Source organism: Clinocottus analis, unplaced genomic scaffold (genome assembly GCF_023055335.1).
Source record: "Clinocottus analis isolate CAN_PGR_092001 unplaced genomic scaffold, fCliAna1.0.p SCAF_7, whole genome shotgun sequence".
Classification (NCBI taxonomy): Eukaryota; Metazoa; Chordata; class Actinopteri; order Perciformes; family Cottidae; genus Clinocottus; species Clinocottus analis.
In genome coordinates, this window is record NW_027176229.1 from 14,548,736 (window position 1) to 14,574,850 (window position 26,115).

The following is a 26,115-nucleotide window of genomic DNA, read 5'->3' on the forward strand; positions in this document are numbered from 1 at the left end:
TGAAATTTGAAGCATTTTTTGGTTTTGGGGGGATTTCCCCACGACTTGACGTACAATTCCAAAATCCCTCAAATTTGTTTAAAGCTTTCTCCCCGCCTCTCTTATTTTTCTCGCTGAAAGAGTCGGAGCCCACGTAGCGAAAGACGGTGCGCCAGACGAAGACCCAAACTTGCTTGTCAGCCTGTGTGATCAGTAGCGGTAGAGAGACAAGGCAGAGGTGGCTGAGAGACGACAGAACACAGAAAGGCATCGGCGTGCACTGCTAATGCATTCAGCCTGCCACCATATCCAACAACAAGGCAACATATCACACAACTCACTTCACAAGATGTTCCTACAACAACAACATCAACAATAACAGACACATAAATGCACACATATGCGCAGACACACAGTCTCACACAGGCGTGCACACGTGCATAAATAACCACACAGCATGTTAAAAACCAACCATGAGGAACAAGATTTTGAAGGAAAACAAACAAGTCAAAATGTAAGCAACTTGTCTGAGACTTTGCGACAAAAAAATAAATGGAAATTGAAAAAAAAACACCTTTTTGTTTTATGAGAAAGGGAGCTAAATTGCGGTGATGCACCATGCGTTCACATTTCGGAAAAAAAACTATAAAAAAAGAAGTTCCTGGTGAGCAGTGGGCTAAAAATAGAGTGTGGTCAAACAGCAGTTGTGCTTTAGCAAGAGGGTCATCTCTGTGTGATACAGTGGCCTTCACTGGAGCCTCACATTGAGAACAGAGGCCCTCTGCCAAAGCATGTAGCTTCACAGCAGTAATTTAATATTCGTTTGTCTCTATTATTTCATTCCCCATCTCTCTCCTTCTGCCTCTCTCCAATGCTTATGGGGGTTAAGTAACAGTAAGCTTTATCAGATTACTGGGTCTGAGGTCTCTTTCAAACCTCTCTTTCCCATTTTGATTTTGTGCAGCTGTGTAGACTCTTTAATCATACGCTATCTTTTTTCACCCCCCCCCCCCCCTCCCTTCTTCACAACGTCCCTCCTCCCTTAACATATGTTAATTGGCTGCTTTCTGTGACAAATTACGAGCGCTCGCTTTGATGAGGTTGGGTTGTGATGGTGCTGGGAGTGGAGTATAGTGGGACTGCCAGACCCTCGCCGGTTCCCCTTAACCACTCCAAAAAGGAGCGCGGCACCCAGACGATGACTAATGAGAGGCTTGGACTGGATCTGGCCCGGCGCTGGCCTTGGTGGGGCCACTCCCCTATACAGAGGCTGATCTGTAGGTACCGTATGCCGCCACATGCCCTCCACCCACCATACAACCTTAGTCCTCATGCACCCCACTGCCAGCTCTCCTCTGGGAACTGTGAAGCACTGTGCGAGTAGTTCAGACTGCGTACTGATAAAACCCTTTTCTATGTACACTTTTTAATCATAGTGATTGAAAAAGTTCTCAATTAATTTAGCTTTTTGATTTAATTTACTTTAATTGAATGTTGTGAAACAAAGCATAGGAGTAACATAAATTATAGATGCAATGCATACAACTTGAGTCTCAAGTTTACCGTGTGTGTGTGTGTGTGTGTGTGTGTGTGTGTGTGTGTGTGTGTGTGTGTGTGTGTGTGTGGTGAAGGGACAGTGCCTGGAAACATTATACCAGCCTTGCTTAAACAAACAAGAACAATGGAACATTCTCTCTGTAATGATGCGCAGCGTCAACAGGGAAACATTGTTCACCAATAATCAGCACGATCAGCTTGTGGTAACCAAAAAAAGGAGGAGTGGACCTGACATCATCCTGGGGAAGTTTTTTCAAGTGTTGGTGGGGTGGTGCGGTGTCAAATTCTGACTCTGTCTCTCTTCAATCGACTGCTTTTTTTTTTCTTCTCAGCCTCTCTCTACCTCATTCCCTCCTCATTTCTGTATCTCTCTTCCTCTGTCACAGTCCCTCTCTCCCCTTACTCCACGATCTAGGTTACTCGGTTTCATAGCAGAGCGCAGGGACCGGAGGAAGAAAAAAAAAAAAACAGAAGGTCGAATCTATGAAGGACATCCTTGTTGAAGTGTGCAACCTTCTACTTCTCTGCAAATTACCCACATGCTGTGCATAGACTCAAAGCAGTGCTGTGGCTCTCACTTTAGCTCAGCAAGGCTGCGACCATGACACATACTGCTGTTGGAGTGTCACAATTACAAGGAGAGGTAGAATTATCTCTTGTTAACTGTAATTTCTAGATGTTTTTTATCATTTTCAGACATGTACGTAGCCATGTCTGAAAATATATGTGCCCAATGCAATGTAGAGCAATTCTAATTTGTTTAAAAAGTGCCCGTTTTATTGAGTTCACGTATATAAGTTAAAGCCCAAAGCACACTGAACTCAAGACCTAACTGTTGATAATTAGAGGAGATTTCCAGCAGCTTCAGTATTTCCTTGTTACAGTAACAACTTCAAAAATAAGCCCTCCACGTAACAGTTTCATTGTGGAATCTAAATGTGCTGATGAAGTGAGACAAGCAAAAATAGTAAATTCCACAACTTCCCCATTGAGCTGCCTGCCCCCACATGCTGACTTAGTTACAACAAAAAGCCTGCAAAAAAAAGGAAATCATTTAATTTACCTCTTTCCATTGGCAAGTATTCAAAACAGATAATGTCCCGTAAGCATACATGCATTTTCAGACCCCGCAAGTTAACAGACACGCACAGATGCACATGCACACACATTCATGCATGCTTCAAAGGGCCACAAAACAAAGCTGGTAAAGAAAAGGGAAGTGTGCAGGCACCTCGTGGTTGCATGAGGTTTAGCCATGTTAGCAATAGCCTGCAGGCCTTAATTGAGGCCAGGAGGGAGCATTTAATAATTGCTGTCAGAAGATCAGATTTAATTCTCCTCTCTTCACAGACACCACTGCTGTAGGGTAGAGTGAAACAAATTGTCATCAGAGATTCCTAAATGAACAAAGCTTTTAATTAGGGTGATTAGAATGCTGTGGCAAAGAGAGAGTAAGGGGTGGGGGTGATGAAATCATCAGCGGATCGTCTGTACCATGATGTCTGGAGTTGATACAGTATGGGGTGAGGCAGAGGCGGCCGCACGGACGCAAGACTACTGGGAAGTGTGCTGTGCTTGAACATAAGGAAGCGTGGGCCATGCAGCAACAAGCCCTTAGCCTCTGTTCCAAACCTCTGACACATACACACACCCTCTGCCCTTCTCCCCCACTGCAGAACATTGCTAACATCCTGAGACATTGTCATACTCGGCAGGGAACATAATTGGGTGAATATGTCAGTGCTTTGTGTTCTTAGTGACATGACTCCGGGCTGTTCCTGTGGGGGCTGGGTACGCGCATTGAAGGGTTTATACTGTTCATTATTTTTTTTTACCCTTGTTTTGTGAACATAATAGATAAGTAGGGAATTATCTGACGCACTCGTACGCGACTGTGTGATCACTCATGGACGAGTGTGTGTCCATTTTCTGTTTCCATCCATTTAGTTTCCGTGGTTGGTCACACCTGGGTCCTGCGGCACGTGGAGCAACACGTGAATTGAGACGGTCGTTTACGCTCACTTGAAAACGTCACCTGCAGAAGAGCTTTTTGAATGACTTTACAGTGACTGTGAAGAGGGACACAGAGGAAAAAGGGAAAGAAAGTGTGGCGGTGTTGACCAAGTGAAACTTACGTAAAGTTATTTGCAATCAAGCATCAGATGTGCGTCTCACCACAATCTGCACCACTTCCATATTTAAAACCATTTCAATACCTCTCTTTCTTACATTTCCTCACAATACCGTGTCACTTTTATTAGGTTGATTCTTTTTTTTCTCTGTCATCTTTTCTATCGCTACTTTATACTTGAATGCGTTCATTACCCCACCTTATGCTCATGCCATGGAAAGACTGAATGCACTAAATGGTGATTCATTCCAGCCTTTCCGGGGCCTCTCCAAGTTGTTGCTTGCCCATGCTTCTGCTTTTTTTTCTCTTCTCCTTTTTTCTGATACCATCTTTCCAGCTTGGCACAAAGTTATGTGTGTGGCAAGTTTGTCATTGCTGTCCTCTAAGTTTATTTGTTTATCAGTCATTGCCGTATAAGCCACTGTCACAACACAAAGCTGCTGACAATGGACTGGGAATGTCTTTTTAACCACAACCGCTACTCTTCCTCTCTATCCCTGGCTTCATGCTTGCCCTCTTGCTGGTCTGCCATTGGCCTAGCAGCTGCGGCTTTATAGCCCTTGGCCTTCTTTCAAAAAGGGGAGTTGATGCATTGTGTCAAGTCATTTTGTCCTTGGAGAAGTCAGCAATGGGCTATGGAAAGATGGCTCTCACCTGTCCCCATACTGGCTCTGACGGATGGCTACCTGCCTCCATTGCTGCTCTGATGGCCCAAGGCCCCTGTTTGCTGGTGCTGAGTGAGACATGCAGCTGCCCAAACGAAGGGCAGGCTCCATTCTCCTCTCCCTCCTTTTCTACTCATTACTACCTCACACTTTTTCAATGCAGTTGGCATTTCATAACCATTATAATCCCAAAATATATACATAAATGAATAATTATATTTCACAGAAAGTGTTTGAAATAGGCATTATGTTTTTTTGCTGCATTCAGTTACTGGGTTTTAAATGCCACAAAAGTCAAATTAGGTACAATATCTTTATTAATGTAGTTGTACTACATTAAGTAAAGTTATTGGACTGTTCATATTAAAAAAAATAATACTTCAGATACATATGGTGTGCACAAATTATGTATAATTTTACATGAAGCGCTGACATCAAATGTTGATTCTATTTCAGTTAGACTGCTTTTACGACGGAAAGCTTGTGCAGCCAAAATGCTGAATTAACTGATTGTAAAAATTATGAAAATGCTTTTGTTAAAGCTAATATTTTTATCTCATATTGTGCAACTCCAATCACAATGACGTATTAAAACGAAATATGCTTCATACAAAGTCTATCTTTTAAAGTTTATATAATGCATATGAGTAAACAATTTTTTTTAATGTTTTGTACTTTACATGTTTCCACCCAGTTTCCTAATCAGTGTTGTCACAATATGTTCTGTGGCCTCATGGAAAAAGTTAAGGTTTCCGTGTTTAGTTTAAGTAAGACTTTTCTAAGTATATGGCCACAATTTAGGGAAGTCAAAGTGAGGCCTACATTATTTAACATTCAGAGAGCATTTTGGTTCTGTTTATTTGCACAATGTCTGCTGTTTTTGATTCCCAATTTCTGCTCTCTTAACAGAGTGATTTGGGAAGGAAGCACCTTTAGCACCTTTGATTGTCTGTGCCTGCTGATGTCACATCCTTCCGCTGAAGTGTCTCTGTGTGTGTGTGTGTGTGTTTCCTGTCTTTCTGTCCTCCAAGACCCTGGGGCAGAGCTGTTGGATTGAAGGATAAGAGTGGAAAGTGTGTAGTCTCATTAGTATGAAACTCAATTAAGTTTAAAGTTAAAGTCTGAAGTTTTCAGTTGAGAAATTTGTTAAATTGTGGTTGGCCAGAAATGTAGAGCTCATCTTGTAGCACTTGAGCTGCTACTTAAAACTTAAAACAATAAACGTTGTTCCATAATGTCAATCACACTTATGAGTGCTTGACAGAGTGTATAAAACTTGTGCCAACCACAGGCTATTGGCTCACTTTCCTCCTCATCAATAGACAGGTGTCTCAGTTCTAAGGCGCATACAGATTGAAAATAGAATACATGTAAAACCGTCTCTGTCTCACTAATGATCCAACTAAATCCTGAGCTAATAGAGAGAGACAGGTGAAGACATATCCTCCAACACACACACACACACAGACACACACACACACACACGCACACACACACGCACACACACACACACACAGACACACACACACACACACACATACACACCACATCGTCTTAAATTCAAGTTTAGCTCGAGTGCTCACTGGAAAATCAAAAAAAGGAATGAACACATTATAAGATGATCCACCACTATCACTCTAATCCCCAGATGTACATGTTGCTAATCTCTTTAGCCGCTAACATGTTAAATTAGCCCTAATATCTGCAGAGATTCAGAGCCATAGAGGCCCACCTACGCGTGGGCTACCGCCCAGGTTTAGGTCACTCTTCTCCCTCTGCACTCAAAAAAGATACAGACATTAGAGTGGGGAGGTGGGGTGGGGGTGGTGGAGGCTGAGGGAAGTAGCAGTGATAGCCATTCGTCACCCTGCCTATCTCGCTCTGACAGATGGGGAGTGCAGCGTGCCACATAGAGGAGTCACTGCCTGTAATGACATTAGAGGCACAATGAGAACTGATACACATTTTTTTCCCTTCCCATCCTGCCTGGCCATCGACTCGCTCCTCTGCTTGATCCTTCCCCTCCTCCCATTTCTGTCGGTACGCCTCTATCCATCCTGACAGGAGATAAAGTGCTGTGTATCACTATTTTCCTAATAAAGCTCAAACATACATAAATGAGCTCACTAACACATTTACACCGGCTCATGAATATACAACAACATTAAAAACCTTTAAAACTCTACGCATCTTAGCAAAAAAAATGTTAATGTTCTCGAGGAAAAGAAAACCTTCTACATGACAGAAATGTTCAAGTAAAAATGAAGCACTGTCATCCTGACATTCAGATTGTATTTGGAAAACCATATAAAAGTATTTTTTTTTTCGTCCTCCTCTTTAAGGAAATGTGAGTTTATTTAAAAAGAGAGAGCGTTTATTTAATGTACCATCCACCTCCTAAAAGGTTTACTTACTGCAGTGTAATATGTTATTCCAAATCCTCACAACCACATTTCCTAGGAGGATAGGGGATACTGGCGATACATATATATATATATATATATATATATATATATATATATATATATATATATATATATATATATATATATATATATATATATATATATACATATTTTCTTCTCAGGACACATGCTATTACCAAATGTGTTGCAGATGTACCATGAGCCGAGGCTGTGCTGCCGAGGTGGGGTTTCTTGGAAAAACATCGCCAATCCTGTCATGATAAATCACCTTCCCCAATTTGCTATACCATGTGTAGAATTAGGATTCGAGAACATCAGCATCAGCAAAATTTTACACATGCTACATTTACAAGAGTGCCAGTTTTACTTGAACACTTCCTCACCAATTCTGAGGAAACAAACTGAAATATAATGGGGCAAAACGTTTGTTTTTGGAAGTAGAGTTCATGTGCATTTCTTCTAAGTGCCCCTGATTCACAAACAAAACTATACAGCTGTCTTTCAAAGTGACAAATTAGTCCTGCGTATGAGTCAAGGTAAAGTTCCTCTTTTTGTCGCCTCCCCTTGATTCAAAAGAGTCGTCTTCCGCGTCTGTCCTCAATAACAAAGCCACATTAACAAGCACCCTGCAGACCGTCTATTAGAATGTGAAAAAGCGCCATGTGCTGTATATTAGTTTTTAGTGACTAAACACTTGGGAGAGAGGCGACCTAGAATCAAGCCTCGTGGTGCACTGAGTGTATGTGTTCTCATCGTCCTCTCAGCTCCACTTCTGAGACTCAGAGAGAGAGAGAATGCTCATTAGATCTATGTGCTGAATCGCTGCTCCCTCTCCATCTCTTCCATCCTCCCCCAACCTTCATCTCTCTTTCTCTCTCTCTCTTCCTCTCTCTCTTTTTCATTCTCTCTTTTTCATTCTCTCTCTCTCTCTCTCTCTCTCTCTCTCTCTCTCTCGCTCTCTCTGTCCGTCTGCTTAACAGATGGGAGGGTCGTGGGTACAGCTCTTCCCCTCCCCCTGGAGAGGTCTGGTGCCTGTTCAAAAGATCCCTCTTTATGCTTCACTCCATTTCCCTCTCTTCTCTCATTTTCTCTGTTTTTCCTCTCTCCACTCTCCTTCTCTTTCATTGTCACCTCTCCAACTCACAGAGAGTTGGGACCCAGGATATAAAACAAGCAGAGGAGCAACCGTTGTCCTTCTGTCTGCTTGGTGCGAGCGTGCTCTCTGACCCTAGCAGTCGCTCGCTCCGGCCTCCTTCCAGCTACCGAGCGAGTGTGAATGCAGGCATACCATTATTCAGACTCCACAGAGAAGATAAAGGGACCCTTTTGTGTATTTGTCATTTTTAACAGCTTATTCCCTCTTTCCTTGCACCTTACATTAGGATTAGCAAAGTGGCTTACTGTGTACAAGCGTGTTAGTTCTTTCTTCTGTCTTATTCTATATGTTGTCATTCATCCCCTTTTTTCTTTCTTTGAATATTTGCCCTCTCAAGGTCAGGTGTCAGTGTCAGTCCCCCGTGAAAAATTCTTGCTGAGGATTTCTGCCCTGTGCACTAAGCAGTGCTTGTTTCCTGCATTTCCCTTCATTCCGCTGTCTTGGCGTCATGAAGCTAAATTAGATTGAGTGATTCAGTGGTAATCTGTTAAGTTAACTGATGCTTTAAACACCATGAGGAAATAAGAGGGAAGGGAGCCCGATGAGGAGGTGGGCTCTCAGTTCTTATCCGGAAGCTGCCTGGCACTCATATGGGACGGAGGCGGGTGTGAGGAAAAATGAGGGGTGTTGGCGGGAGGGGAGGGAGATGCGGACGGAGGAAAGGGGAACTTGAATCGTTGTGTAGGAGGAGGTAGAGGAGGCAATAGGGAGAAGGGATAGGTAAGGAGGGGGTGGCTGAGTCGGGGAGGCGCCAACACGGGGCTAAGCGGCAGCAGAACCTCACCTCAGGGAGCGTTAGCTGGTGCTGGGAGCCAAAAGCAGGGATTAAATGTTCAGTACACGGGCTTAGTCTTAGCCTTAATGTTACATAAGGCCTAAGGTGTTGCCCCAGTGGTTGTTGACATTGAGAGGTTCAGCTCCGCTCAGTGTGCTGTGGGAGGAACGAGGAGGAGGTGGAGGCCAGGAGGCAGGGATCACGTAGGTAACGCCTCCTTGTTTGGACCGATGCCCGGGCTGAGTAGTGTTGAGCACAAAGACTAGGAGGGGATGATGCTGTCAGCCTGTGATTGAAGTACGCCAACTTGATTGATATCCTTGTCTGGCTGCCAAGCGCCTTAGTGTTGGCTTGTAATCCTAGTTTGTCTGACAATCTTCCTTTTTTGTTTTCTTCCAGAGGGCAGCTCTTTGTTTTTCTGTCTATGGATGGGTGTGTTTGCGCAGAGCAATGCTAAAATGTGTTGGATAGCCTCTTCAGAGCTGCCACGGAGTTATTTTAGATCTTGTTATTATTATGATGGCACAGTCCGGCTGTTGTCCTAACAGCCAAGCAATGCATCAGTGTTTGCATCTCATTTCTTCCATAAAGTAGGCGTATTCCAAACCATCAACCCAGGAGGTTTTTTGTCATGTATTTCATCATTGTTCAAATTGTATTGTCTTACTTGTTGCCCATTTTTGTGTGATGGAAGTTTTCCACAAATAATCGTTTAACATACAAAATAATCAAAGTGATGTTTTTCCTTCAAAGAATAAATATGTTTAAATATGTGTTATGCAAATAGACTCCAAATCGCCCACATCATCAAAGTTACCCCCAACTAAACTAAACCAAACACGGTCTTGAAGGAACAGAATAGGTAGTTCACAGCCTGTGTCTTCTGTTGCAAATAAAAATATCTACAGTTCTGTACGACTGCTAAAGGCTTCCGTCTGTCACTTGGAGACACAGCATCCCTGGATGTCCCTATTACGCTCTTTCATTATCAATGTCCTACTCTCGAGCACAAAGAGGTCAAGTGCATAGCAATGTGCTGCGCTCACCTCAGGGGTTTAGAGCTTTCCTGTGCTTTCTCATGCATGTTACTCAATAAATACATGGATTCAGGTTAGGGGAAGACAAAAAAGGAAAGCAGTGGAAAGGAAGTGCATTACAATGTGCATGTATGTGTGCGGGAGTGTGCAAAGGAGAGAATACGAGAGATTGAGGAAGAGAGCAAGGTTGTATGAGAGAAGAGAGAGAGAGAGTGATGGAGAGAGAGACTGAGACTGACATGTCTTTTGGTGAAGCAGTGTCGTCTTCCACATCAATGTCTGATGCTTGTGCTGCCAGGTGCCGGAAATCTGGTTCAGAAAGGAGAGAAGAGAGAAGAAGGGGAAAGTAGAGAAAAAAAAGGTAGGGTAGATGGAGGATTCTTTTTTTTTTTATGTGACGGCGCTGACAGCTCCCCTGCATTGCACTGAGCTTAAATAATGGGATGCTCATTTGCATAACGAGGGACGTTATCACCTCTACTGTCAAAAGAAAACACAACAACAGTTCTTCTGCTCCTCCCTGAGATAGATTGGGTTGGCCTACTTTAGCACTCTGGAGAGATGCACTGGAGCTCTGGCTTAGCCAAGCTCAGACAAGAACACACACACACACACACACACACACACACACGCAAACATGTGCATGCGCACACACATGCACGCACACATGGACACACAGTCACTCACGCAAACTTTTTGGAGCGCAGCTTTCTTCTTCACACATGCCGTCCAGCTCATCAGACGCTGACCTCCACTCCTTGAACACAGGCACACACGCACTTCACCGTGTGCACACAAACAAACACGCAAGTGCATTTAAATGCTCTCACTGAAATGCGATGTATCCAGCTGGATTAAGTTCATGTTGGAATTTTGTTTGATTTCTGTCTCTAAGAAACGTCCCTCTATCATGTTTCAAAAGATCTCTTGGCACTTTTCGTCTTCTTCTTCTTTTGGGCTTTGTTTTGCCAAGAGTGATCTCGGTTTTACATCTGTATTCTATCCTGCGACTCATGTCTGCCATTTTAGAGATGAGCTGCAGATAGAGTAGAAAAAGCTGTGTCTGGCAGTTCCACTGTCAATACAGTGCAGTTCGTGGGAAGAAACAAAATGTATTTCTCAGTCTGGAGGTAATGTTACAGTGTTGGTGATTAGAGCGTTTAAGTTAGCGGCACTTCCAAAACACTGTCAAACTCTCTGTGAACGAAGCGAGATCCTGACAGCGCTGTCTCTTCTCATAGTCGGTGCCTGGGAAAAAAATGCAAAAACTGATTTGCATGATATCGACAGTGAAAAACACAGCCGTTCTCACAACATTGTTGACAGATTCTTTGTCTTTCTTCACCCTCCCTTGTGGCTGCCATGATGCCACTTTTATTATTTTTTTTCTCTCAGTATTTTGCCATATTTCATTTCATTTAATGCTTATCCTCTACTCTCCTCCCCCTCCCCATTTATTTCTTGCAGGTACGGATGCTGGAATCTTTGAGTTGATTGGAACAAATAGAAAGCAGAAAAAAAGACAGATAAAGGAAGAGCAGGAGAGTGAGGAGAAAGAAGAAGAAAGAGGAGAGAGAAGAAAGCAAAAGTTCTTTAGAAAGAGGAGAGAAAGAAAGAGACGGGGACGATGGGGAGGAAAAAGATTCAGATCACGCGGATTATGGATGAACGCAACAGACAGGTAAGTCCCTGGGGGAGGGGAGGATGGATGAGTATGAGGGTGAAAAATGGAAGGGGAGGAGGATGGAAGAAGGAGAAACACCCTACACCCCACATAGCCCTCAACAATGAAGGTCTTCAGGGAGTCTGGGCAATATGTGAACTGGGCAACAGAGTGGTGTATTCAGAGATAGCACAGTTATTGCTTTGGGTGGAAGAGTTCCATTGGGTTATAGTGGCAGGTTTGTTTCCCCACAATCTTAACAAACCAATGTGAGGTCACCAGGAGGATCTTTCCAAAACGAGGATTTGCATGAGAACATTTGTAATTCTCAAAAAACATTCTGCATGCACTGCCCGCTCTGAGGGCTGCGGCCTACACACAACTGTAGCACCCTTCACACGCCCAGTCTCTCACACCATGCCACCCAGTTTAGCTCACGAGCAGTGGAATATTACCGGGAATAGGGTGGTAGCACCGGAGAAAACATAAACAAACAACCAAACAGAGATGGGATGGTCTGTACTGACACACTTTAGAGGGCCAACAGGGTGGAGATGAAAAGCAGCCTGGTAGGCAAACACTGAAACAATATTGTTTTTCTTGAGCTAAATCAGTAAGTCAGACTGCTGTAGCTTTCCTCTGCATAGCACAAGAGAACATTTTCAAACCAACGGTACTTTACAGAGGAACCTAACAAACCTAGCAACAATGGAATTCTTGCAAGACACTTTTTTAACAACAGCTGGCATTACTTGAGAGAGAGACACAATAAATTGTGGACAGCGTGATTCAAGCAGACACGGCCTCTGTGGCAGGAAATAGATAGAGACAGAGCTCTCTCACTGCCCTCGAGGCCCACAATTGATCACTTCCTGTGGCACGACTGACCACTGACACTTTGTCAGCATCCTGGCAGCCCAATTGGATCCATACGTTGCTTACGTGGCCCCTGGATCACAGGTCAAATAGACCCACATAACTTGTATGAACACACAGACCCACTTCTTCACTTTGCGTCTTTATCATCCGACATCCACAATAAAAGTCCTCAACTGTTTCTCACATTGTGCTTTATCGAATGTGGCCATTTGCAGCAAGACTTAAGTGACATAAAAAGGTTTAAGGAATGACTGGTCTTAAGGAGTGTGATGTGTAAGTAGTCCGGCTTTAGGGGCGGGCCTTCAGGTGCCAGGTCCGCCCTAGGGCTTGGTTGGGGCTGCCCTGGACAGACAAGCCTGTCAGTCACTTATCGTAATAACGTGTGGTATACCAGTTTCAAGCTTCCATCCGGTATGGATTTTTCACATACTGCTGCCAAAGTGACTGTTGTCACTCTTAAGAAGGTATCAACATTTAATTTTTACTGCACTAGCTTAAAGCTCAGCGGGCAGAGTTACTTAAGTGTCAGGCGTGTCAGGGGTAACAACTTCAGTCATGGTTTCACATTTATAAAATTACACCGCCAATGCATGCTGGGTTGTCTTGTCAAATTCTGTTGCAACCTCCTGTGCGACCAAGTGTCATGATAAGTGGGCGATCCTTACCCAGCATGCACTTCACCGGTGTAATTTTATGAATGTGCAACCATAACTGAAGTTGTTACCCTATCACGTAACCAGCTGTAGTCTGTGTAAAATGAAATCTTGCTGCCTACCAAAGTGCCTATTGTTGGGGGTATGCACCACGGGAATGAAGTGGCTGTAAATAAACAAATAAAACATGCTCCTCTCAAAGCAGCGCCAGGCCACCCCGCAAATCAGTGTCTGGTGCCGGGCCTGGTAAGTAGTGAGAGAGGACGGTGAGGATGTGAAGTGAACCTGTGTCTGATACACAGCGTGCTCATCTCTAAAACCGGCTGCCTTTTGAGTCGTAGCTGCAGCTCAAGACAAAGAGAGTGATAAAGATACCTCTGCGAAAAGATGTAATAAATAAGCAGAGAGGTGTGACAGTATGCACCTATGTTCTCTGTATTCAGATTTATGTATGTCTGTTATTGAGGGACAGGCAGACAGAGAGACAAGAGCAAGGAGGAGGTCACAGAGTTTCAGATGGGGACTAAAGCTATCGTGTTGCTGCAGCACCCACACCTCCTCCTTACTGTTATCTCAGCCCTTCGCTCTCATCCCACCTTAGACTGGGCCCGCCAGTTGTACCAGGCACTCCGGCTCCTGCGGATAAGGAGGGAAAGAGGGAGACAGGAAGGACACCTGAGGGGAATCGATGCCTGAGATATCCGGGCTTTACTTACAGAGGGAGGAGGAGGGAGGAGAGAAGGGAGACAGGATTCAGGGAAAGGAAAATCAATGTCACAGTGTTTTGTTGTTTTGATCTCTCATATGATAGATTACTTATTTAGTTGTTAGTTGTACTGATATGATGTCCTCCAATCATGTGGTTAACACTGCAAGCGTACTGAGCAAATTACATTCCATTTCAAGTGTCATTCAACCTACGGCCTGAATAAATGACATCACTACATTTCGTAGAAGCGGACATCACAAGACAGAGACAACTTACATTTTCTTCTTTAAAAAAAAACGGAAGCTTTTGGCTTTGCATATTTTCACTTCCTTTTTGAAGAAACGTCCCAGAACCCAAGCCGTATGAACAGGATTTATTGTTTAATGTCTAAAAAGGTTTGCCTTAAGACTTACAAAAACTATTCTGCGGTCTTCTGTATTTAACGGATTGATGTTGTTTGTTATCATTTGTACAAAATATATGCTATAGAGTGATAGTTATTTGACCCTTAAATAAGTGAAGTAGAACAAAGTCCAAAACCTTTTCACTCCAAAATTGCAATTTAAATAAACAATAAATAAAACATTGTAACATGTCCGCTGATTCGTAAATGTCTACATACACTTTATACTGCAGTCCTCTTTCGAGTGGCGCCACTCTGTGAGCCTGTCAACGCTACCTTGCCACCTACAGAGCTACAGTGCCTCCCAAACCCCTGCCCTCCCTGCAGCGGCAGTATGATAGGAGGCAAAAAGCCTGACTCTCTCTCTGGGCGGCCACTTTGGGCTGCCACCCTCAGGCCCAGAAACACTTCCCCAGAGCAGGGACAGAAGGGCCAGGCCTCCCTGGCGTTGACTGGATGCCCGGAGCTCTGGACAGTGGGCAGCAGTGTGGAGCCCTGGCTCCAAGCCCCCTGACCACTCAGACCCTCTCCCAGCCTCGGGCACATGAAAGAGCCCCCTGTGCCATAAACTCATGGGCTGCACACAGAGAGCAGACTCTCTTGCCACAGCTAGCAGACACACGCACACACGCACACACACACACACACACACACACACACACACACACACACACACACACACACCTGCAGTTTAAGACACATGCGCAGGTATTTTCATGCACACACTTGTATAGATTTGAGACATTCAGATTACACTGTCAAACACATATATGGTGTATTTGGTGTCAGATTTATGGAGCTTGGACCAATGCATGCTTGTAAACACATGTACACATCTAAAACGTGTCTATCTCTCTGGAGTGGGTCTTGTGGATCGACTAATTTGCTGCAATTGGCTCTAATTAGTGTTACCTCTCCAGCCAGTACACTCAGTGGGCTTAATTTAGGATGACTTGTTTGTACAATTCTGTGTGTGTGTGTGCGTGTTCGTGTGTGTGTGGGGAGGGAGGGAGGGAGGGAGGAAGGGAGGGACATGCGGTTTTCAAGGGGGAAGGGACCCAGGCCAAAGGTTAAACATGGATCAGGTCATCAGTGACAGGAAATAAAACAGCAGGATCTCCCAGCTCCCACAAACAGTAGTCACACTAACATATACTTGGCTCGAACAGATAGTAAAAAAAAAAAAAATACATGCATCCCTGCATATGCCGCTGTTCTTCCCATAGCATGTTAACCGCTGCAGAAATAGAGGGTCTTTTTTATTTCCGCGACAAAGCGTTCTTTTCTCCAATCAACAGCACTGGGGTGAGAAAATGTGCAAGTGAAATTAACAGCAGGAAAATAATGAGGCCCACAGGGTTGCTCCTCACCCCTGCACCCCTCCTCTAATTCCCTGTTTCCCACCTTCTACCATCTCCTTCTTTTACCCCAGCGGGTGGCACTCCTCTCTGTCATATGTTCAGCGCTTCGAGACCTCACCTGAAAAGGGCTCACTAAGCTCTCACCTTCTTGCTGCTGTATCTGTTGTATTCTTTTGCCTTCTTAACTTTTGCCTTGTTTTGGTTCTCGCTCACATGGCTCTCTCTTCCCACCTCTCCTTTTCATTCTGTCTTGATAGTTGGTTTCTCTCTGTTCTTTCCTTTGCTGCTATTGGTATAGTATATAGTTCTCATTATGTTATGTTGTCTTTTTGAAAGTTTATTAAGTTATATATTGGCTATAAACAATAGTGACATATTATGAAATAATCAAAATTTATAAAAAATGAGTAAAAATCTGATTTTGAAAACATATTCGTTTGCACATACTGAGTAGCCATTCATTTATTGCTATTTTTCTGCTTAAAAAAATTATGAAAAAAAAAACTGCTGCAGAAATCACAAAAACAATTAGATTTGTGAGGACATGATTTTGAAGTATCCAGTGTCAGACTTAGTGCCACGACAAAAGTTTATCCACTTCATTCTAGCCTCTAACGTGCTCCTTGCAATGCAACATCCACTTTTTTTGTCAGTGGGCAAATCCTTTTCCAGTTGTGGTGTTTCAGCATAAACAGGAGCATACAGAGAAGGAGCCGAGCCAGCCATTACAGTGCTGTCCTGAAATGTAATTACAAGTCTTGGTAAGAAGAACAATTTAAACTGGCATGTATTTTAAGACAACTATAACTAAAATAGGCATAATTAAGACACCACTCAATCAGTTCCACAGATCAGTTGTTACAAGTCAAAGTGGACACTTTCGATTCAGACACTGAAAGTAGAAATGTTTGGAGCCTGCTATCTCCTGTTCCTACTGTATAATCAAGGTGCACTGAACAAGGATAAGTGGGGTTTTAGACGAGCAGAGCATATATTAGAAGTGGGACAAAGCTTCTTTTGTCGTAATGCCCCTTTTAACAGCTTCTTTGGCTGTGAAGCAGAGTTCAGGCCCAGGTCCTGGGCTCCTCTTATTCCTTTTGCGTAAGCCCGTGTCTTCCTGCTTGGCCCCTGACAATGGGATAAGTGTTTGTCTCAAGACAAATCTTGCCGCTTCATAGCTGACTGACATCTGTGTGTGTGTGTGTGTATGTGTGTGTGTCCGCACAGCCATGTTTGGTTTGCTAACCAGCAGTTTTTGGTGCCTTTCTCTCCACTCCTCCTCTTCCTCCACCTCCTCCTCCCCCAGGGAAGCAGGCAGGAGGTGGGAAGCAGAAGCGAAGCCATTGTGAAGGGGAAGCCACTGGCCTCTTCCTGTTATGAGAGGAAATGCATACAAATGTGCTTCCTGTGCGTCCGCCCCCTCTCTTCTCCCTCCTCCGCCCTCCCCTCTTTCTCTCTCCCCTCTCACCCATGTGGCATAGATTCAGCCACTATCCCTCCTTTCTTTCCGTCCCTCTGTTTATCCTGACAATTGTGCAGGGCAGAACTAATTATTTTATTTTCATAATTTATCATTTATTGTTTATTTTCCAATGATACCATCCTTTTATTTACATTAACACAAACATAGAGCGAGAATAAAAACGGATGATAGGGGTGAAAGAATAAAGGTTGTGTGTCTATGAGTCGACAGTGTATGTTCACGATGCTTAAGCCTACAGAGTACTCTCTTAAAATGTTTAGCTGTTGTGAGGAATGTCCCAAGATGCCATTATTTAATATTTACCGCAACAATTGTTTTAAATTGTCAACAACATTCTCCTGTGTGTGTGTATGCTTGTCAAGATAGGTTTCACACCTTGGTTACCAATTTGCTGTGAAAAGACACAGTTGGGTTCACACTCACACACTTACACTATAGGCCCTTTTACCAGTATGCACAGTTCCAAATGTGATGTAATGTAATTTTCTTTGTTATTTACACAGTGGTGTGTCTAACAGCACCCACCAACCAAGACACAAAGACTACACCCACTTTGACATAGGGACGGATTACAATTTTTTGGGTTTAGCAACAAGGACAGAGACCTCATTCAGAAAATCCAAAAAGTCCAACGCAATCCAAAGGCTAAAGCGCAAGCATCCGAATTATGTCGCTTTAACAAATTCAAAGTATGAATTAGAAATAAGATATAAACAGTGATTTATCCTCTTACTTAAATATTTTTTTTAAATACTGGCACTTGTTAAATGGTCATCCATTTCATGTGCTGCTTCCAAACTAAGTTAATTATCATGATAATTTACTATATCATGAACATAGTCATGAACTTCTTCTGTCATAAACAAGCTTCTGGGTATTTCACTGTCAGATATGTGTCCATGTTTGGAGATCAACTGTGCCATTCATAGTATCAGTATGAGTATTGATGGGCTGAATGGGTCACATGACGGCATCATGTGAGGACATGAAGTCCCGACAGAGTAACGTCAAGTGGTGAAACTGAATACTAAACATAAAGATCATATTGCTGAGTGACAGCACGAACAAATACATCTCACATGATGTTTTGCACCAGTTTTTACCATCAAGAAAGTATTTTTAATTCTGCGTAGTTGATCAAGCAAGCTTCCACTGTATATTGATGCCTATGTATTTATGGATGTATGTGCATAGTGTTAGTAATACATGTGATTTAGAGGTAGCAGGTTGTACGTGTCAGATTGAGATGTGGGGGCGCGCTGTGATATTTATGTAGGTGTTATTGTTTGGTCAGTGAAAGCTTTTCTTAATCACGCTCATTCTCTTCCTGTGGTGTTGTTAAAGTCAGTCAATGCAAGAAGTAAAATATGTGGGCAATGCACGCACAGTTCCTCATTTACAGTATGATGCTCAACATAACTTTGATTGGATTCTGCTTTCGAGTTTTTACATGTTAAAATGGGCAGTCGTTTGCAAGTGGTCCTGTAACATTTGAGCAATCCCAGCAGGCATGTGGACCTCCCCTTTGAGACTAGCAGCTCCGGACCAGCTTTGGGACTTACACCTTACGTGCCACCTTTTGAAACCTTAATGGCCCCAGCAGTGTGTGTGACTGAGTGAGTGGGTGATAACGGAGCTGGGCCGGCAGCTAGCTGCGTCCTGCGTTTGCCCCGGTGCCCCTTGCATCAAAACACCAGGGGAAGACAACACTCTACATGTCCTTTTCCCTAATAGTCGGCTTTGACCTTATGTCTTCCAGTCCTGTCATCTTATTCACTCGATCAGCTACAATTTGTACTGTAGCTCTGCACACAGTTGTGAGGCTGGCAAACCCCTTTACGGTGCACATATTTCAATTTTGGACTGCAGGTCAGAGTGGGTTGGATATGACAATTAATTGTATTGTCACAAGATGCCTTTTGATCTTACGACGTTAAGAATGTGACTTTTTTTTTCTTCATATTTCAGTATGACTGCGTAAATGTCAGCATGGTATTTAGAGCCCAGGGGAATGTTCTCTCCGGATGTCGTCGGTGAATCAGATGCGTGTTTGTGTTGAGGTACAAAATCTGACATTGCACGCGCCGCTTTGTGAGGAGTTAGAACGCCGTCCATTTCTCTGGTTTCAGCCTCTGCCGTCTGACACATAGCTCGGCGTGACATGGTGACATCACTGGAAAACTTTACCTGGTCCAGGATACGGCAGTTCATGCAAGGTTTTATCCACTCGCATTCAAGAGGGAGAAAGACAGGGTGGCGGTGAGAGAGAGTTGGATATTCAGTTTCCCTGGTGCATCCTGGGAGATATTATTTTACGAAATCCAAAACTATCTATCAATATCCATTCAACCCTAGCTCCTCTTTCAGACCTCAGAGTAGTAAAGAGAAAATGTGAAGGGCAACACATGTATACCACGAATCACGCATTACCCTAATTTAGCACACACAGAGATCTCTTCTTTAAAGCCTTGATTTGTAAAGGGTTTTGTAGTCTGCTGTTAAATCCTTTATATCTATGTTTTACTGAGTGTGGGGAGGTTTTTCATTGTGTGTTTTTTGGCCCACTTGAGTGTCAGAAGAGAATAGACAAACATGCAGTTAATCAACAAACTGAGATCATTAGCTACCAGCTGGGCACAGCTTTGGCAGTATTTCTTCTGTAAAAGAAAAAGTTTTGTCAATACAGATCTCCAATGTAAATGATACACACAGTCACAAAAGGAAATGAAAGAAAGTTCAATAAAAAAAACCCGGCGTTGCTCAGACAAGGAAGCTGGCAGTGGCACATTTTGACGTTCTCCCATACAGCCGAAGAGCTTGCACACATGGCTTGGAAAAGAAACCAGGTGCAGCTCACTGGAATTAACTCACTTTCACTGCTCTAGTTTTGATCCAAACAATAGAGGAATAGAGGTTGTTCTATTTTGACAATGTGGGCACTTGTATATGTGTGTTATTAAAGCTACCATTCCTACCAGCACACATCCACTTACACATGCATGCATTTACACATACCCAGAGGGAGCGCGAGAGCGAAAAGGCCCCATTAGAGAAGACACATTTTATGGTTTAGTTTGAGTGTATTGTCATTATTCGAGCACTCACAAATAGTTTCAAGCGCAGTCAGGGAACCCATCCGTTATTTATATCAATGGCTTATTATTCACTATGAAAGGCAGTTAATTGGGCAACCAAACAACTGAACAATGTGTGTTAATGTCACTGTAAGAAAATACATATTATGACTAAGCTATTTTTTTTTAGATGAAAATAGTTACAGCTATGTGTATTTCTATGTGTCAAAGTGGGGATGAAAGAGCGAGCACATTTAGGCCATAAAAAAGAGATTATTTAGCATGACATATTTTGCATGATGAACCTCTGTGCGCTTTGATGTACAAGCAATAACCGTTATCAGTCTGAGACTGAGCATTCTCAGTTCCTTAAAAACGAACCCAGCTTCTTTTTTCTTCTTCTTTTTTTCCTGGTATAGTCGATGGACTGTTACAGTTAGGAAATGTTGAACCATCAGCATACTCCACTTTGCTTTAATTTAGTGTGCCTGAAAATCACCAATTTTAAAGAGTAAATGTTAGGTCTCATATTTTAAGTATTTTATTACTCATTACAGAGCGAATGGGGGGCTTTTTTTCTATAATGAAATAATGACTACATGTGATACATACTGATTGATTTGATTATAGGTGAATAAAATTCAGTTTCGTGACACTAGATGTGAGAACATAAATCTTCGTTCGTTGAATAGATTTTTTTTGTATCTCCTTCTTTTCCCCAGGTGACATTTACAAAGCGAAAGTTTGGCCTGATGAAGAAAGCGTATGAGCTGAGCGTGCTGTGCGACTGTGAGATCGCCCTGATCATCTTCAACAGCACCAACAAGCTGTTCCAGTATGCCAGCACAGACATGGACAAGGTCCTGCTTAAATACACCGAGTACAATGAGCCCCATGAGAGCAGGACCAACTCCGACATTGTGGAGGTAAGAAAATGCTCGACACACATTAATGCACTCGGTCGCACACGCACAGACACATGCACATGCACACTCACATGGAAACACACAAATACACAAGCAGACAGATGGTTACAGCATTTGTGACTCATTCAGCAACCCTTACTTCTTTCTTTTTGTCTTCACACCTAACCGAGTGTAAGAAATAATTGCTTCTTCCACAAGGGTTCAGTCCCAGTATCAATAAAACATTTTTTTTTTTTCAAAGCAATTTCAACACTTACATTATATTGTTAATTTCAAGAGAATATGTTTATTTAAATTGCCTTCTTGTATTGTGTGGACTTTGGAACAAAAACCTGTTAGCCTATCATTGATCTGGATTGATCTTTCAGACGGTCCCCCGTGATGTGCAATCACCAGCCATTGGTGTCTTGTCACCATTGATGTGCCTCTTAGACGAGGATGTTCATCTGACTTGCTTTGGACACGTGTCGCTTGTATGGCTCAAGGCGATGTTGAACAGCGCTGTCAGGCCAGCTGGTAGGCAGGTAGATAAAGCAGGAAATGACGCTGGCAGCCCGCAGGATCGTTAAGCTCCCAACGTGAACCTGCCATGCAACATTCACACTATATCTCTGACAAAACCGGCAGGCTCCACACACACACCCACACACACACACACACACACACACCACACACACCACGCACACACACACACACACATATGCAGGGTTTATTCCTTTCTCTTGTGCACACATTTACACTAACACCGTGCGTGGTGATTAAACTGTCCCACAAAGTATCGTTGAATGAATTATATTTTTAAACTATATGAAAATATAACATACAGTATTAGTCATACAACAGTCAATAGTAAAATTATTTAAAGCAAATTGATGCTTACAATGTGTTGAATATTCAACTAAAAATAAACATTTAATTAAATAGGAGTTTTCTTTTCTTTTTTCTTTTTTTTACTGAAGGCCTTATATGGTAATAAATAACAAAACTTAGAATATACAAAACATGTACGATTCTTGCAGCACAGAGGTCATACAAAATCTCAACTGTGTCCAAATGCATCCCCTTGTTTTTATTGTGTGTGCATGCTCCGTTTGTAATGCAATCAGCACCACAATGTTAATTTGTCCGGGTGTCTCTCGGCTGTCTCATTCACGACAGTCTGCCATTCTGAACCCATGATTTAAAAAGACCAAAATAAAAATGGAGGCCTAGTGAGATACAATGAATGTAAACTCTTTGCACACTCACACCTATGGAGCTGGCTGTCCAGACTAACACAGGATCAAACAGTATTGGACATGTTTTTATCTTCATTCGTTAGGGTGTTGCTGTGCTTGTCGCCCGCCCACGGGTGGACAGGCCCACCGGGAACAGTCCTGCTATTCCAGATGGCACTCTGCACCTGACTATAAACCTTTTGAATTCGCACATTTATATCAAATGTAGAATATTTTGTCTGACATTATTCCCATTCTTTATATATTTAGCTCTTTCTTCATATCATATTTGGAGGTTAAAAAACAGCTTTGATTTATTGCTTTTGTTTCATCACCATTTGCATTTGGTGCAGACAAATATGTATTGTGATAATGTAACTCATACATCAAGGGATACAGCACTCAACATACGACATACCTTAATGAGGAAAACAAAGAGAATGGACTGGGTGCATTATCATGGACAGTACTTAGGACACACATAAATCCACAGGAGACAGCGAAACAGCTTATTCTTTTTTTTGCAATGCAGTATGTGCTCTTATTCCCTCCCTATAGTTCATATTATCGAACCTTTTTTGAATTGTTAATGTTGATTAGGCTATCTATTCAAACTTAGATTATTTTTCAAAACATGATATCATTTTTTTTCTTCATCATAAAATGATGTGCAATATTAGAACAATGATCAGTGACGGTGTCTACATCTTTGCTGTGTCCTCAAAGCTTTGCATCTTATTAAAAATCCATATGAATTGCCACAGTTTATGCGAAATGAATCGTATCGAGGTATATCAGCAGGGACACAAAAATATTCTCTGTGCAATATATAATTTGCAATAACCTATCTTGCTACCACTCTACTGGTAAGGACTGATACATGTTATGCAGCAAGCCCTTCAGCCACATAGTCAGTCTATTACCCTGCCCCTGTTGAACCCAGCAAGAGAGTTGTCATATGTTTCAGCAAATGCCCATGACGAGAGCTCCCTGCTTTGAAGCTCTCTCTTTAACAGTGTTTCCATTAGAGAGCAGAGGATGGCTAACGTGTAAACAGCTATGTCAGGGGAAGACGCTAAAGAGCCTAGTGGGGGCGAGCGCCGTGGCGCACTACCTACACTGTGATCCCTGGAGGACTCGGAGCAACTCACAGCGGCAGAAATCGATCTGAAGAGGCCTTCGGCCTTAGCTGTGGCGTGCTAACAGGATTGGCCACAGGGCTGACACTAGCACGTTTAGCATGGGTGAGGAGGGTGAAGAGAGCAATAAGGGGTAGGGGGGTTGGATCTTACTGAGCCTGGTGTGCCGCTGCTAGGCTACGTCACAGTTCCAGGAACGTGGGCGTGCTGTTGAGTTTGGGGGGGAGACAGAAGTGAAGCTGACCTGATGGTCAAGAACATGAGGCAGTCTAGATTTAGAAGTGAAGATTAAATCCCGTCACCCGCCGTCCCCCCTGCCCAGAGAGGAACACTAAGGGGTTTAATTTGACTTCTGAAATGTGACATATTTAATTTCAAATTTGTAGAAAGCTCTTGTCTTTAGAAATATACAAACGGGTTGCATCTCTTTCCCTCTGTTGCTGCTTTGCCTGAAGGTGTAGTGGGAGGAGAGGCAGAGGTAGGGGAGCGGAGCTCAGAGTGTGGGCGGATGGCATAGAGGCCTGCTACATTAGCAATAAAGCTCTATGTAATTAGCATGTCTTTGGTTGATAATTAGCGTTGTTCAGAGAGTGGCACTGAGAGCGTTGCACAGCCTCTCTAGCTACAGCATGTTTACAAGAAGCTGGAGGGCTTTTTTTCTATCTCGCCCTCAATGTTTTTCTTCTCTTTCATTGAACATACATCATCTTTATGTTTTTTTTCTGTATAAGGGTGAATCTATGGATGGGTCAATTGGTGTATGTATGTGAGAAACCGAAATTGGGGGTTGAGAGAGAAAAAGCGGGAGAGAGAGAGAAACAGATAGAGAGAGAGAGAGAAAGAGAGAGAGAGAGAGAGAGAGAGAGAGAGAGAGAGAGAGAGAGAGAGAGAGGTAAAAAGGTCTTGATGACTCACTTGAAAACAGTCTCAGCTGGGAATGACACTTCCACAAATATCTGTGAACGCAATAGACCAAGAAACCAAAGCTTACCCTTTTTGAAGCACAAGTAGTAAAACAAAAGAAGCATTGCTTATCCAAATGGGTACAAATATTGTCACATTTACAATAACCCAACAAAGCTATAATAATTACATAAAAACAGTGAAGATCTGAAACAAACTGAGGACATGTTTTTTTTATTTTGGTTTTATGCCTAATTTCATTCCAAACCACCCGCGTCCCCCTTAGAGACTGTAATAAAACATGTACTACACACTGTTATCAGCTGTTACAGAAACAAGCAAGGAGGTCCTCTTAATTAATTCTTATTGTTCAAAGACATGTACCTGTAAGCTCATCAAGGCTCTTGTAGCTTGATGAAAGCAAACAAAGAGATGGATCCTCCGATCATTGGATGTCCGAACGGGGTTTTAAATGTGTCGTCCTGGCAGGTCTACAGTACACTCTGAGTCTGGCACCAGATAAAACAGTCAAACAAGCAGATAGATTTCCCATACTTTTTGTCTGCCAAGCTGGTTTCCTGGACATACAAACGGCATTACAGGAGAAAGCTGTGTTGGGAAACGAGAAGAAAAAAGATCCATCCCTCTTTTTTTATATCTGCTAAAGAACAATCACTTTCACTTCTTATTGGTGATTTATTATGCCGGTACGAGGCTTGTTGATTGCGTTAGCAAATAAAAGAGTCCTTTCTTTCCCTTTCCAATGAAGGCAGATCAAGCACAAACCTAAGCAGCGCTGGCTGGCTCTCGCTGTGATTGAATGGCCCCAAATCCAAGTACACACTTGGGCTGTGCCAAATCCCTGTTCCACAATGTGTTTGTTTACCCCCCTGTTGAAACAAAGAACACAGGTTTGTGAAACAACTAAAGCGTTCGTGAGTGAGCTATGAGGGAACTATGCCCCCTGAATGCCTGGATATACCTGAGGGCTATGATGCTTGTATATGTGTGTGTACTGTATTTGCACATGCACAAAAGTTTGATTGGCTTGCGTACGCGTGTGCTCGCAATGGCTGCACTGCATGGGTGTATGCATGTGTACATACACAGTGACAATTGGCTTGAACCCTGCAGAGTTGATGCCATTGTGATGACCTCAGCCAGCACAGCTCACGCTGATGCCATTGGCTCAAGTATCACATGGAATGCCACATGCCTCTTGGTGCTGAGCTGACCTGCCTACCTGCCAGAAGAAAGGCCGTTGGCCAATCCCATTTCCAGCAGATTAACCTAATCTAAAAGTTCAGCTCACCCTGTAATCTTAAACAGCAGCAGAGGGGACCTGCCTCACCAGCCATGCTAAACCAATTTCTCTCCCTTTTTTTCTCCTGCTTTCTCCCTCTGTCCTCACCTAGGAGGAACTATTGAATGAAAGGGGGAAGGGACAGAGGGATGGATGAGTGTGAGAAGGGAAGGAGGGAGGGAAAGAGGGATGGAGGGAGAAAGGCTGGTAATTATTTCCAAAGGTCATTCTGTTAATGACTACCCGCTTGGCTAATGAGATTCAGCAAAGCTCCCTCACCATGTTTCACCCTGCGTATGTTTCACCCGTGTGCCGAGATGTGTGAGAAGCACAGGTGTGATTTCAGCCCACTGACAGTCCAATAAAGGGAGGGAGGGAGGCAGGGAGGGAGGAAGAGGAAACGAAGAGAGAGTGGGGGGTTAGGGTGAAAATGAAGAAACATGAAGAGAAAGTAAATCAAGCAGGTATGTCTGGAAGATGGCGAAAAGAAAACGAGTAACATAGCATATCCACACCAGTTTACTGCAAGCAATGTTTCAATTAGCAATACAACATGATTCCCCCTCACATTTGAAACACAACTGAGACTAATTTGACAGACTCCACCATCATTACTTAAAAATTCCAGTCTTTATTGATTCAAACATCTTTTTCTTTTCTTTCTCATAATATTCTC

General features: G+C 43.0%; 1 protein-coding gene across 6 annotated transcripts in view; it reads left to right on the plus strand.

Moving 5' to 3' along the window:
- The window catches only part of mef2cb (myocyte enhancer factor 2cb), a 67,131-nt gene that overhangs the window by 19,807 nt on the left and 21,209 nt on the right, over window positions 1–26,115 (plus strand). For all 6 annotated transcript variants that reach the window (XM_068566479.1, XM_068566474.1, XM_068566476.1 and 3 more), the window contains 2 exons: window positions 11,194–11,407; window positions 20,674–20,877. In XM_068566479.1, the coding sequence (XP_068422580.1) occupies window positions 11,354–11,407; window positions 20,674–20,877 (258 nt within the window). In that variant the 5' untranslated portion in view covers window positions 11,194–11,353. The remainder of the gene's footprint in view (window positions 1–11,193; window positions 11,408–20,673; window positions 20,878–26,115) is intronic.